Source organism: Drosophila miranda, chromosome XL, assembly GCF_003369915.1.
Source record: "Drosophila miranda strain MSH22 chromosome XL, D.miranda_PacBio2.1, whole genome shotgun sequence".
Lineage (NCBI taxonomy): Eukaryota > Metazoa > Arthropoda > Insecta > Diptera > Drosophilidae > Drosophila > Drosophila miranda.
In genome coordinates this window covers 19,852,778-19,866,823 of record NC_046673.1, presented here as the reverse complement: position 1 = coordinate 19,866,823, position 14,046 = coordinate 19,852,778, and the positions used below count along the sequence as shown (strand labels likewise).

The following is a 14,046-nucleotide window of genomic DNA, read 5'->3' as shown; positions in this document are numbered from 1 at the left end:
ACAAAAAATGAGAAAGTCGATGGTATTTCATGGTCCACACACGCCGTAGCAGCAGCAGTGCCCCAGTGGCTTTCAAACTGGAAATGTCCATTTCCGTTTTTGCTGATAAAACTGTGGCCTCCCTGTCAATAGGTTGAGCTGATGTCAAGCGATGCGCACTCCACCGATGTGCATCTGTATGTATCTTTCGTGTCGACAATAATTGACGACAGCACTGGCCGTCGCCCAAGGAATGTCTGTCATACCATCAGATTCCTTCCCATCGAGAAAAGTTGCCAAGTCGTGTGCTCGAAAAAAGAAGATGCTTTTCGAATTTCCCACAAGCGAATGGACTCACGAGAAGAGGCCATTCACCAGGAAACATACGAGCTTATTGACTATTAAATCCAGTCACAGGTGAACGTTGGAACGTTTGAACGCTGGAACATATACCACTATAGGATTTTGCAATTGTGGATACTCTTACATGTGAATGTATCCCTGTCAAAAATCACTCTATTTGTGGATTCTTTTATTTCCTGTGAAAAATAAAGAGCTGTAGAGAATGATCTTTGGCCTGCCCCAACGACAGTGCTGCACATACTGCGGCTCTCAAACTGCGGACTTGCCATCTTTGGCATGCCAGCCATGTAGCCCTGTATCTGTAGCCATATTGCGGGCTGGCCTGGACGGGGCCTGGCCGTGGCTCTGACACTGCGGTCTCTCCCGGCCCCGGCCCCGGCCCCAGCCACGTCCACGTCCATGGGACGATTGGTACGCGAGGCACGCGCAGGCGCAGCATTTCTGTTGATTTTTTGTTGAGGTCTTGTTGGGGTAGGACTTGGTCTTGTGGCAGATTAGAGAAGAGGAGTAAAGAGAAGAGAGGTATGTGGCAGAAGCAAAGCCCAAGAATCAGAAGCAGAAACAGAAACAGAGACACACACAGACAATGGATGGATGTGATGGTCAGGTCAGTGTTTCCCATGGGGCCATGAGAAATCAATTAAAGGTGCCGCCTGCTTCGGCATCTTAAGCCCTTTTTCTTCTCCTTCTCTCTCTCTTTCCATCTCTCTCTCTGCCTATAACCTGGCTAGCCAAAAATGTAATTAAATCATTAATTTCCTGTCGTTAGGACCACAGAGTTGCCAGAGCACTATTAACGAAAAGTAGACACATGGCCGAAAGGCCCTCTCTCCCTCACTCGCTCTCCCCAGAGATGTGTGTGCTCTCTAGAGCAGAAAAGAGAGTGGGTGAGAGAGGGAACGAATGGTGGGACAGTTTGAGTGTAGAAGAGAGAGAGAATCAACAGACGAGCAAACGAGCAGAGGCAGAGGACCTGCAAGTTATTTTGAAAGCACAAAACTAAAGAAAAAAAAAAACAAAAAACAACAGTCAAGCGCTTGGCATTCCGACTGAAAAAATACCCACTACCTGGGTATATCCTACATAAGGCAGTGGGAGAAAAAACCAAGGAGAGTTCTACAGGAAAAGTACACATCTCTTTAGGTTTGTAAAATATCGTAGATCGGTATATGACAGACATACATACATATAGTGTATAGTACCTATACACCCAGCAAATATAGAATTTGAATCAATAAGATATAGATAGAATTATTATATGTATTATGTTTCGTTTGTTTGAGCGTTTTGCGAGACTTTTTTGATATTTCTAGGTAGTCGATATGCTGTTATACGTTTTTCATTTAAAATATAATAAGCAAAATATGTATTCAAACCCATAGCAATATCTTAAAATAGACAGAAAAGATATCGCAAGGGGCTGGCATGAAATAAGGTATAATATCATATCATAACAGAATGTTTTATATATCAAAGTTTTTTATATATGTATCTTTCAAAATTTTACATGCCACTGGAGGTTTAAATAGAACTGATCATAAAAACCTATTTGTCTCGTTTCATTCTGCCTGTTCTACGGAGCATACCCTTGTTCTGTTTGTGATGTTTGGAGGGTATCAAAAGTTGGAAGAATATAAAATGAAATCATACTCGCACACTCACACTCACATGGATATATGGAGACGAGTGTGTGGGTGTAACTTGAGATAAATCCGTTATAATAATTCTGAGCAACTCTGGGATTGTGGAACGGAACGACGGCCCCTCCTTCATAGGGGTCGGCTAAGGGGGATTGGTCGGGGAGGGGGGCCAAAGGCAAACGACGACCCAAATGATGCCCCACAGGCTCTCGCACACACACACACACACACACAGATACAATGGAGGCAGAGCTCAAGTGAGCCTCAACTCAAGTGCACGTGTGTGTGTGCCTCAATGTTGATTGTATCTTGTATCTTTGGAGGATGCTTCTCTGTGCTTTGGGTCTCTCCTTCTTCTCCTTCTTTCCGCTCTCCCCCTCTCTCCACCTCTCTCTCAAACACAATGAGAGCTTACCTTTGTGCGGGCTTTGTTTTGCTTTTGCCTCTCTCTCTCTTTCTCTCTCTGATACACACACTGTCTTCTCTATTTTATTTGTTGTCTGCCTGTGTTCTTTGCTCTGCCTTTTGCCACAGGTATGCCGATGGATCCTCTGTGCACAGAAGGAAAACAGGGAAAGAACAAAATAGAGGGGGATAAGACTGCAAAAGAACAACGGTATTCAAAAAGGGAGGCCCATGAAAAGTCACAGGAGCAACAGGAGCCGAGAGAAGGACACGATACCCGCAGTTTTGGCCATGATCTCTCTGATGATCTGTAAGCCATGGCTAGGAATGCTACCTGCTTCACACCCACGTAACGATCTCTCTTCCTTTCTTTCTCTTCCTTTCTCTCTCTCTGTTTGTTCCTGTGCGACCGAGGTGTGTTTTGTATAAGGTGTGGCACTGCCTTTTCTCTCGTTCTCCCATATCATTCTGTTCGTATCATGAGAGCATTCTCTTTGGAATATATCACCTTGTTTAAATGCACCCTGGCATGGAGCTGCGCGCAGTCTCAGTCTCAGTCGCAGCTTCTCTTCTCCTGCCTTTGGGGCACGTCTTGGTTGTGCAGGCAGTGGCCGGAGCTGTGGCTGCGACTGGGGCAGGGACAGGGGCACACACATCGCTGGCTGTTGAGTCACGTCACGAATACACACACCTGGAGGCAGGGGCCCTGCCTTTTGTTCTTTTGTATGCCACAATAGGCTTAACCAGATACCTGAACATACCTGTGCATCTGTGCTTGTATGTATGGATGCATGTACATATCTATGTATGTGTTTGTGTATACATATTTGTACCTGCTGCTCGCTCAATTGCTTTTACCTTAATTCTGCTCCGCTACTGCTGCTGTTGCTGCTGCACTGCACCGCGTCTTGCACTGCAGCCTGGTCTTGGGATACCCTTTCCGGGGAGAGAGGAAAACGACACTGAAACGAAAAGAGAGAACTCATTAGATCGACCCTTCCTTCCTTGATCGATGTATCGTGGGCAGTAAAATATGTTTTAGCAAACTGATTTTTCACACCATTTGCTGTTCTGGGCCGAGCCCAAAATTCTTTGTAGAGAATTCCAAATATAACCTGTAGATTATTCCCAGAATTCCCGAAATGTAAATGAAGCTAGTTCGTCGGTGTCCGTGAATCTCTGCACTTCCATTAAGCGGAGCATCCCATATGTGTATGGGATACTGTACTTACTTCTGTATATTTCCTTTTATTCTTGCAAAACAAGTAATATTAATAGGCAGATATAGAGGGTATTAGAGACATATGTATCTCTTATTCTAAAATTTCCAGCTTTATTCATTTATGTTTTCATGTTTTTTGCAAATCTGCAGTGCACCCCTGTACCCGCTATATCTTGAAAACTGTTCATGGATAGATCTTTAGAGTATCCCCAAGTCGTGGTACGTTCTCGCACTAGGGTTCTTCTCTATTTCGACTAATTCTGTTTTGCCTTTGTCTTCTTCTCCTGTTTCTTTTCTGCCTGGCAGTTGTTGTTTGTGGCATTGTTATTTCTATTCCTATTCCTACGGTCCCTTTCCTTTGCTGCCTCCTCCTCATCCTTCCCGCGACTGTTTGCACACGCACACACACTTGAATAAGCATATTCGCAATTTGCTCTGCTCTCATATGCTCTCATGCGCAATACATACATATATCCTTGAGGCGATTGAGCGCGCTGCACTTGCGCTGCTTGGCCGGACGACAGGTAAAAGAGAGAGATAGAGAGAGGGCGAAGACCCAAGGCGCTCTCCAAACAAACACACACACGTCAAGCTCTGCCGCCCGCTCTCGCTTGCTCTACCACTGGCCATCCATGCACTCACTATCACCTATCCCTATCCCACTCTTGTTTGCTCTCTGTGGCCGCTCTCTTTTGGCCTGAACGACGACGACGACGACGACAACAGCAACAGCAGTAGCAGCGGCGCGGCGGCGGTGTTTTTGCTGTTTTTATTTTCCAGCTCGGCTTTCAGTGTGTTTTTTTTTATTTTTGTGCTCAGTCTTGGCTGAGACTTTGTTCGTGTGTGGAGGGTAAAAACGCGTGCTACCATACCAAAGTGCAACCACAATTACAGCGGCAGCAACAGCAACGGCAACAGAAAATAACAACAGAAATAACAGTAATGTGGCGACAAATAGTGGAATATTGAACATGCAACTACAATTTGCCGTTAGAGAGCGGTACGATCGATGCGACCCCCCCATCCCCCCTCTTTCTCTCTCTCTCTCTCACTCTCTGTCTCTTTGATTGCAACACCAGCAGCAGCAGCAGCAACAACAACCACAGTTAGAACTCATTAAATTGCAATTAAAAGAGAGAAAGAGGAAGAGAAAGAACTATGTTTGAAGAAGAGGAAGCTACAGCGGCAGCGGCAGCGGTAGATAGGGCACAAACAAAAACAAAAACAAACAAGAAACGGTGCAACGCTGCTATCAGCGTTGCCAGATCGAATGCAGATGTACAATGTACTTCTGCTGCAAAAGTGAAAGAAAACAAGTGTGTGTTTGCTCGTGTGTGTGTGTGAGTGTGTGTGTGTGTGTGCTCGTGTGGACATGCAACGGGCAACTACTGTAATGGCTACACTGAACAAAAGTGGACATCAAAGATCGAAGAAATCATTTCAAAAGTATCGTCCGAAACACACATATTCAGAATAATTGATAATCCTAGATGATCAGCTTTCTAAAAATCACTTACTTTCATGTACATCCTATCCTTAAACGTTTAAAATTCCCTTGAAATAGTAAATGGTACAAAGAATAAGAGTATTCTATTACTGTGTAAATATCAAGACCACCTTGTGGTGTTCCTTTCGTTTTGTGTTAAAGTCAATTTCCTTAGTTAAAAGCATAGATCCATAATTACTACAGATTCTCCATGGCTTGGACGGACCATAATTTCATTCTGAAGAGAAAAGAGAACGTGCATTTGGAATTGTTTGTGATATTTAATGAAAATTATGATATCAAAATCATTTGATGGATGATTTAGATTGAATTCAATTTTGTTTACGGTGTATTGCTGCAGCTGTTTCATCGGTTGTTGTTGCTGTGGCTACTGTGGCACGCAAAATTTCCATTCGAAAGTGTTTTTTTGTTGTTGTTTCAAAATGCCCAAAGTCTGAGACAGAGAGAGAGAGAGAGAGAGGCAGAGATCGAATTCGCTTTGCAGTTGCCATGGCGCAGGCGTGTCAGTGCCTGTGCCAGTGAACCCCCCACCCCCTCCCGTTCATTTCTGCTGTTGTTTTTTGTTGCCTAATAAATTTATTAAATTTTTAACAAATGTTTAATTTTTGTTTTGTGCATTTGTGTGCGTGTGCGTGTGTCTGAAGGCTGAAATGTGTGAACTCAAAAGGATAAGCCTAAAGAACAGCTTTCAAAGTGTATAAAAAGAAAAGGAGTGACAGAGAGACCAAAAGTAAGAGAGAGAGAGCGAAAGAATAAAAAGAGAGCCTGAAAAGAACCAAAGGATTACCGGAAATGCGCATCCTAAAGCAATGGTGAGTGTTGGATAGTGCTGGAACGCCATTCCATTGGAATGGGAATGTCGAAGAAAATCTGTGGCACAATCTCCCAAAAATTCAGGCATACATACAAACATTTATAGTCCTCAAATGAGTGAACAAATGGGAGAGATAATTGGCAGAAAGATTACAGTAAAATCTGTACAGGACTAACAGGGACTGAATGTACGATGATCGAATCAATGCTACGACTAGCATATGGCATATCCCATTTACCAAGATCGATCAATTGCTTTATCCTATCGTACATATGTATTTCTATGATAATATCTTCAGGAAGTGCTGTTTCTCTGTATCTTTTTCGAAAAAACTTGATCAATCTATCCATAGAATGTGTCCGCTTGGGGAGCTTTCACTGTGTTACCCCCCCACACACACAGACACTGACAGAGACAATATAATATAATCGTATTTCGTATGCAAAACATGACTCAATTCGTGGTCTCAGGCACAGCCCTAGCCCAAAGTGCAGTCATACATAATTCACTCGAAAAGTATCTGCACGAACATAACGATTTCCTATAATCTATACGATACAATGCGATACGATCTCCATAATTACATAATCGCTTTCGTGCACATTTATTGGCGAAATTGCGAGAGACAGAGACAGAGAGAGAGAGAGAGAGAGAGAGTGAGAGAAAACACTCTTCTACTTACTAAAACTAAAATTTCTCCACTGGCCAACGTTTCTTACCTGGCAACAGGTGAGGAGGAGAATCCTCAGATACCACTGCCACCACTACCACCTGGCGTTTCCCTCCACTCCCCCTCCGAGGCACAACGAGACTGGAGACTGGCGAAGAAAAGGCGCCAAGGGAAAAGTCTTGGCATTCCTTTGTGGTTAGAGGAAAAGCAGAGTGTGGATGTGGATTGGATTGGAATGGAATGGAATGGAATGAGAGATGGTGTTGACCAGAGACCACAACGAAGAAAATCTGCAAAACTGCAAAACCCCCCACCCCACACAAACTGAAGCTTATTTGCAGGAAAATTTAATGTGAGAGGCGGAACCCGAAGAGACCTATGATAGATGTACATACGAATAGAGCGGGATTGATGGGATGGAGGTTAGAACTAAGAATAGATAGGGGTTTGTGGGAGCCAAGAATATATCATAGGCGATACGCATTTACGTAGATATTCAGATTTAATCCAACGACAGGCATTGGATCTATCCATTATCCTTAGGAGAACGATTGCTTGTGTTCAAGAGATTTGCTTTAAAAAATTCATTCAGAGAACATGGGCACCAGCAGTGGGTTCTCCAAGGGGAACTAAGAACGCCCAGACCATTTTCAAGGATCAGCCGCCAGGATCTTCAGCAGTTCGAGCTTCATCTACTACGGGGAGATGAAGGCGGATTCCACTCGTAGTACGGCAGGTTGTGATTGTGCGATTGAGAGCACAGCAGAGATAAGAGAGCTACGCGGCTACTGCCGTTCTATCCTTAAACTAAAAGCAACAGTCGATACTGTTCCCTGTAAACCCTGCTGACAAGGAACACCGCTCTGCACTGTACTGCAGTGTGTTAAAGCCAGATTTAATGTGCTAAAAATTCTTATAATAAAATTAATGGTTTTAATGCGTGGGGCGATTACACAGCGGATGCATTTATTGTACATTAATCTTTCAACTTTTAGCCACTTCAATGCATAAAAATACGTATATTCCATTTAATATTATGTATTTTATTTTAAATCATACATCATTCGGTTAACCATACCATTGTCTCCTGCAACGGAGCTCCTTTTTATGCATACATTGACTCGTTTGCACATGAATAAGAAAGGTTCTAAGCTAGGGAAAACCCTATTTCCGTGGAAACTGCCGATGCTGGTGTTGAAAAACATTTTCCAACAGTGCATAGCATTGGATTGGATTGGTATTTCAAAGGATATACTCGTATAGTCGACTAAGCTCCTGCATATTTCCTTTGTCAATAATTACTCGTCTGACTCTGCTGAAAGCGGATCGATATAGCCAACAAAAGTCTCCTGAAATTTATTTAAATAATTCGCATCCCTTCTCATCAGTGAGAAACTAGCGACCACCTCATGTCCTTACAGTCTTTGATTGTGATAATTCTAGGGAGTCCACTTGTCTTAGAGGATGGAATACAGCGCACTGCTGTGATACTTTAGAAATACTCAGTCGGCAGACTCAAGGACTCAAGAAATTCTATTTTTATACCCGATACTCAAAATGAGTATTGGGGTATATTAGATTTGTGGTAAAAGTGGATGTGTGTAACGTCCAAAAGGAATCGTTTCCGACCCCATAAAGTATATATATTCTTGATCAGCATCAATAGCCGAGTCGATTGAGCCATGTCTGTCTGTCCGTCTGTCCGTCCGTCCGTCTGTCCGTCTGTCCGTCCCCTTCAGCGCCTAGTGCTCAAAGACTATAAGAGCGAGAGCAACGATGTTTTGGATCCAGACTTCTGTGATATGTCACTGCTACAAGAATATTTCAAAACTTTGCCCCGCCCACTTCCGCCCCCACAAAGGGCGAAAATCTGTGGCATCCACAATTTCGACGATACGAGAAAACTAAAAACGCAGAATCGTAGAAGATGACTATATCTTCTAGAGTGCAAAATCTGATTCAGATCGTATAATTATTATAGCCAGCATCAAGAAAACAATTTCATTTTTTCTCGCCCTGTCTCTCTCTAACACACACGTAGCATAGGCGGCTTTGCTTAGAGTAAAACATTAGCGCCTAGATCTCAGAGACTACAAAAGCTAGAGCAACCAAATTTGGTATCCACACTCCTAATATATCGGACCGAGACGAGTTTGTTTCAAAATTTCGCCACACCCCCTTCCGCCCCCGCAAAGGACGAAAATCTGGGGATATTCAAAAATCTCAGAGACTATTAAGGCTAGAGTAACCAAATTTGGTATCCGCACTCCTGTTAGATCTTACTATAAAACGTGTATCTCAAAATTTCGCCCCACCCCCTTCCGCCCACACAAAGGACGAAAATCTGTTGCATCCACAATATTGCACATTCGAGAAAACTAAAAACGCAGAATCATAGATAATGACCATATCTATCAGATTGCTGAATCTGGATCAGATCAGATCATTTTTATAGCCAATAGGAACAAATCAATTTGCAGTGGCTACGCAGCGCCCGACGTCACGCTCAGACTGATTTTCTGTCTCTCTCGCACGCACTCCTTGTCGTGTCGTTTAATATTAGCGGCGTCTGCCGGAGGAGAGCCATACTGACTTAGTATCGGGTATAACTGTAGAGTTGCGGTGTCCGCAGCAACTCACAACGTTCCCCCTCGTTTTTAATAAATAAGTTTCTCTGAAAGAGAGAATTCGATTAACTTTTGAGAAGCATTAATGCGAGAGAATGTCCATCTGCAGGAATTAGGAAATCTCCTCGATTAATCACGGTGATAAAGTCGCTTAAAATCCCGGAATCTAAAGGATTCATTTCATTCATTCATGATGAAAAAGTCATGCCAATTGTGCTCTATCGATTTCATTGCATCTCCGTCTGACAAGCACCCGCAGGACTCAAGTTATGTTTTTTGTTCTGTCCGGACCTCTTATAATATTTGCCCAGTTTTCCGCATTTTACTTCGATTTAAAGCAGTCCTGGTACTGCCTTGAATGGCTCTTCAACAACGTTGGTTAGACAAATTATACAGAGGTACACGACAGATTCCTTAAACGCAAATATCATGAACTGGGCGGGAATATAAAGCAATAATGCGACACGAAACAATCCAGTTCAATATAAGTAAATAAAACTTTCAACTAGACCAATCGAATATAAACATAGGTATCCATTCTATGTGCGAGTATACTTGCAACACAATCAATAGAACAATCGACAGCCGGCAAACCGGCAATCAATTAAGTTTCATTTCAATTGCAAAATGGGAAATGGGAAAAATGAATTCAACTGTACTTTAATTGGAACGCCCCCCACATTATTCCAAGCCCAGGGACGACCAAGGACGAATGAGCAAGGACCACCACGACCACGACCACACCCACGCCCCCCTGTGAACAGTGGCTATTACAACTTTTGGGATACCCCTCTAATTGGATTTATTTCGGAAAATACTCGGTATCTATCCAAAAAGGGTACTCGCACTGTGTCTATAGATGGTCTAAGGTGCAAAATTAAGGATCCATATCTTTAAAATTCTCGATGCCTTTGCTGAGGAAAGTGTTGCCAATGTGTCCGTTCGCTTATGGGAAAGTTGGCGGCTCTCAAGTGATGAAACGACACCAGAACGAGGCAAGAGTCCAGGTGCAATTCGTAAGATGAACGAATGAATGGGTGGATGGGTGTATAGGTGGGTTGCCTGGTTACTGTTGTGATTGCATTCACGATGGTGGTGCACATCCTGCAGACCAGACCCCACCGTTTTCTGCCCTGTTCGGTTCTTCCTTTGTGTTTAGGTTTTAATTAATTCCTAACAAATGCTCCCCGCCGCTGGCTCCAGCCTCAGCCTCCGACCCCCCGCTGTTTGCTTATGAATTTCACTTGAGCTTGAGCTTGAGTTTCCCAGGGAAAACTTTACCCGTCGCAACACACACAGATGCCAGATTCTCCTGGCATTCTCGAGAGAGCGAGAGAATCTACCGAGGGACGAGAGAAGGCCTGAGAAGGGATTCGAGTGCGAGTGCAATTGAGCGGCAATCGAAGATGCAATTGCAAATTGCAAAATTACCCAAAGTGGGCGGGTGAATGTTGATGCACTCTCGCAGAGTGCAGAAGGGGAGGGGAGGGATGGGGATAGCGGGGCAGTGTGGCACGAGGGGCACATTACTTTGTCTCGGGCAATTAAGCCCGAGGAACAAGGGCGGGGAGGGGATGGCCTCCGAGGCACGCCGATAACAGGTATCCAATGCATACAGGTATTCCATAGGAATTCCAATGAAGAGGAGTCTCTACCTCTCTCTCTCTCTCTCTCTCATCGTGTCTTTCTTTGGATTTTCGCCAATTTTCTGTCGCTTTTCTCTCGTTTTGGTGGGTTTTCATGGATGGTTTATCCCTACCGCAATCCATGATCAGCTTTGAACTCGATTTCTGCTGTGGATCTGCTGTTCTATGGCTTACCTGCTGCTGCTCCCATAAGGCAGGAATGAATCAGTTCTTTCAGCTCCAATTATACTTCCATTTTGAAGATGCATTAGTGGTGGATTCCCATCGGTAATCATTGTGGCAGGGCAACCGCAGTACCAGTCCACAATTAGCTTGGAATCGAGTTTTGTTCTGTTCTGTCCGTCACACCCACAAATTCTGGTCTACCTGCTGCTGCCGCTGCTGATGCTTCATCGGCAAGTGGGGAGTGGCCGTGCGGCAGAGTGGGGTCCCAGATCCCAGATCCCAGGGCGGGAGTGACTCATGCTCATGCCACCACCAATACTCGTTGCCACAATGAGAACAACTTCCGCCTGTGGCAGGGCCAGAGAACAGTACAGAAAATAAGCCTCTTCCGGTCCACACCCTCGACAGCGGACTGCTATCAGGTGCAAGTGTGGCAGCCACTTGTTGCAGTCGCAAGCTCTCAAGCATGAACTCTGCCACAACAACAAAAATGTTGATCATCGTTCGAATGAGGGGGCGCCGCCGCCAAGGGACTGTGTGTGTTCGTGTGGGCGAAAGCGGGATGGCTTATCAGTCGCTTCCCCAGTCCCTGCCACGGCTCATGCCTCCCATTCTCTTCTCCTTCTCTCTCCGCTCGATGGCCAGAAACAATTAACTTGTCGCATGTTGCTGTCGTGCCACATCGGGGCAGCGGCCACAATGCAGAATGTGTGTCGCTGTTCTGGTCATTTGCTGATATGACAAGAGACATATGCAATCACACAGATACACAGATGCACAGATACAGATACAGATACACAACAGATAGAGAGAGACAGCGACACACAGAGATACAGATACAGCGATGGAAATGCAAAATACATATAATGGCTTCCCCGTGTATCCGTGTGTCCTGCATTTATCTCTTATTTATATCTTTCCGTACCTCTGCCGCTGCCGCTGCCGCTGCCTCTGGCTCTGGCTCTGTCATACACTGCGCGAAAAAACCCACTGAAAGCATAATGAAAGACACGCATGATGGTAGAGGGCCACATTTCCAGATGAAACTGGTTCCGCTAGTGATGACACTTTCAATTTTTATGCCACCTATCGATATCTTTCCTGCCGCTTGCTTATGGGAAATTTGTTGCACTTTCTTGAAGCTGGAGATCCGGAAAGTGACTTCTTTGTTTGCTTCAGTGTAACAATGGAATGGTCTCTTCATCATGCATACATATTGTATGTACATACCCTTTCCCGGGTCCTGTGGCCCTGTGGCCCTCCATCCTTCCGTGGGTGTTGTGTGGGTGCCTAATGCCAGAGCCATCATCGATGTGGAAGCGTTTCGGGTCGTGTCGTGAAGGGTAAGGTCTGGCCATTGCCCACTTGACGACTGACAGCTGTGGCAATTGTTGTGCTTTTTCCGTGTGCCGTGCCGTGCCGTGCCATACCGTGCTCTCTGCTGTCTGCTCTCTGCTCTCCGGCCTGCCCATCCCAATGGGTTATTGATGATCCCCGGGCTAGCGGATAGTGGGCCAGCGGGACTAGTGGGTCGTCTGTCTGTCCGAGAGAGAGAGAGGACGAGAGGACGAGAGGAGATTGCCTGCCATGGCACAGATACCCCGTACAGCCAACCATGTATTTGTCCATTAGCCGGACATCAATCATGATAATTGCCTTCTGCTGCTGCCTGCCCGGCTGCCTGGCTGCGAGATTTGCGTTTGCGTTTGCGTTTACGTTTGCCGAGGTGATTGTCAGCCAGCTGCCAGCTTCGAAGCTACATAATTGAAATGTCCACAGCAATGAGCACCAGCACAGCAATGAGTACCGCCGTCTCCTTTATTCATTAATTCCAATGATCCACTAACGGGTTCATTCGATTGCTAAATGAATGCTAGAACACACCTTCCAACACCAAATACCCTACAAATGGCAATCCAGGGGATGCTGGATGCTCTACTGGAAGAAACAGGAATGCATTGTGCATTTTCCCATTTGTTTCCCACACGCGATCGATTATTTTGGCTATCGACTATCGACATGGCACTGGCGATCGGCATCACGGCGGCAACCACCTTTCATTTGAAGGACAATGTCAGGACGACTGTCCTGCATGCTCCACGGAGTCCCAGGCTAAGCATTCTGAAAAGATATTATTTGTCTTCAAGAACCGGTGGAAACCGGTGGGTTCTTGGAACGGTTTTTTTGATCGATTTTATAGATTTCATTATTCTTCATTTATCGAAAAATATCGTTTTACCGATTTTGTTCATCTTTTTCCTCTACGTCTCGTTGAGCTTCTTTCTGCTTTCCTTTTCCTGTCCTTCTTGCTGTATTCTCTCGTTGTTGTCTTTGTTGTTGTTGTTGTTGCAAGTTGCTGTTGTTGCAAGACCTCGGGGTAGGTGCAGCAAGGTCTGTTCTTGATGTCAGAGCCAAAGGCATTTTAATTCGTTTATGGTTCCTCCACTGTCCCCTCTCACGCTCATATTCCCCCTCGCTTTCACCCTCTCCGCTTCTCTAACGCCTTGCCGTTGGCTGCTGGTGTTACGCAAATTGAATTGTCTCGCCCGTTGTCTCGCTGTATGCTCCATGCCCCATGCCCCATGCCCCAAGCTTTGTCTTGGCCATATATATAGTTCTGCCTTCATTCCGCCAGAAATCGGTTTTTAATGCATTCCCCCATCGATTGAATGGCAATGGAAGGGATGGCATTCTATAAATAGAATTAAGAAAACGGAGCACTAGGGCGGGGTGAAGGGGGGTGGGAACAGGAACAGGAACCGGAACAGGACATTTCTTTACTGGACAGAGGATGTCGGAGGCGGTGATGAAGATGAAAATGGAGACGTCTCTCTCCAGTGAATGACGTTCATCAAGAGCCAGTGCGTGGGCGGAATCAGTACTTTGCGGGTGGGTGGGTGGTTTGTGTGTGTGTGTGTGTGTGTGTCCTGCACTTGTCAGGATATTACAGACCCAGGAATAACTTTTGTCGTGCAACGTGTTGCAGCACAGTACTAATGGGTGAAGGG

The 14,046-nt window shown here is 45.0% G+C and overlaps 1 protein-coding gene across 8 annotated transcripts in view; it reads left to right on the top strand.

The window, feature by feature from the left end:
* LOC108159648 (MAGUK p55 subfamily member 7) overlaps positions 1-14,046 on the top strand; it is a 69,533-nt gene that overhangs the window by 37,346 nt on the left and 18,141 nt on the right. The window contains exons 1-2 of one of the 8 annotated variants that reach the window (XM_017293151.2): positions 4,406-4,548; positions 5,761-5,928. The exons of 5 other annotated variants lie outside the window; for them this stretch is intronic. In XM_017293151.2, coding sequence (XP_017148640.1) covers positions 5,909-5,928 — 20 coding nt within the window. In that variant the 5' untranslated portion in view covers positions 4,406-4,548; positions 5,761-5,908. Of the gene's footprint in view, positions 1-4,405; positions 4,610-5,760; positions 5,929-14,046 lie in introns of those variants that run through there. 2 more of the 8 variants (XM_017293143.2, XM_017293177.2) reach the window with 2 other exon arrangements.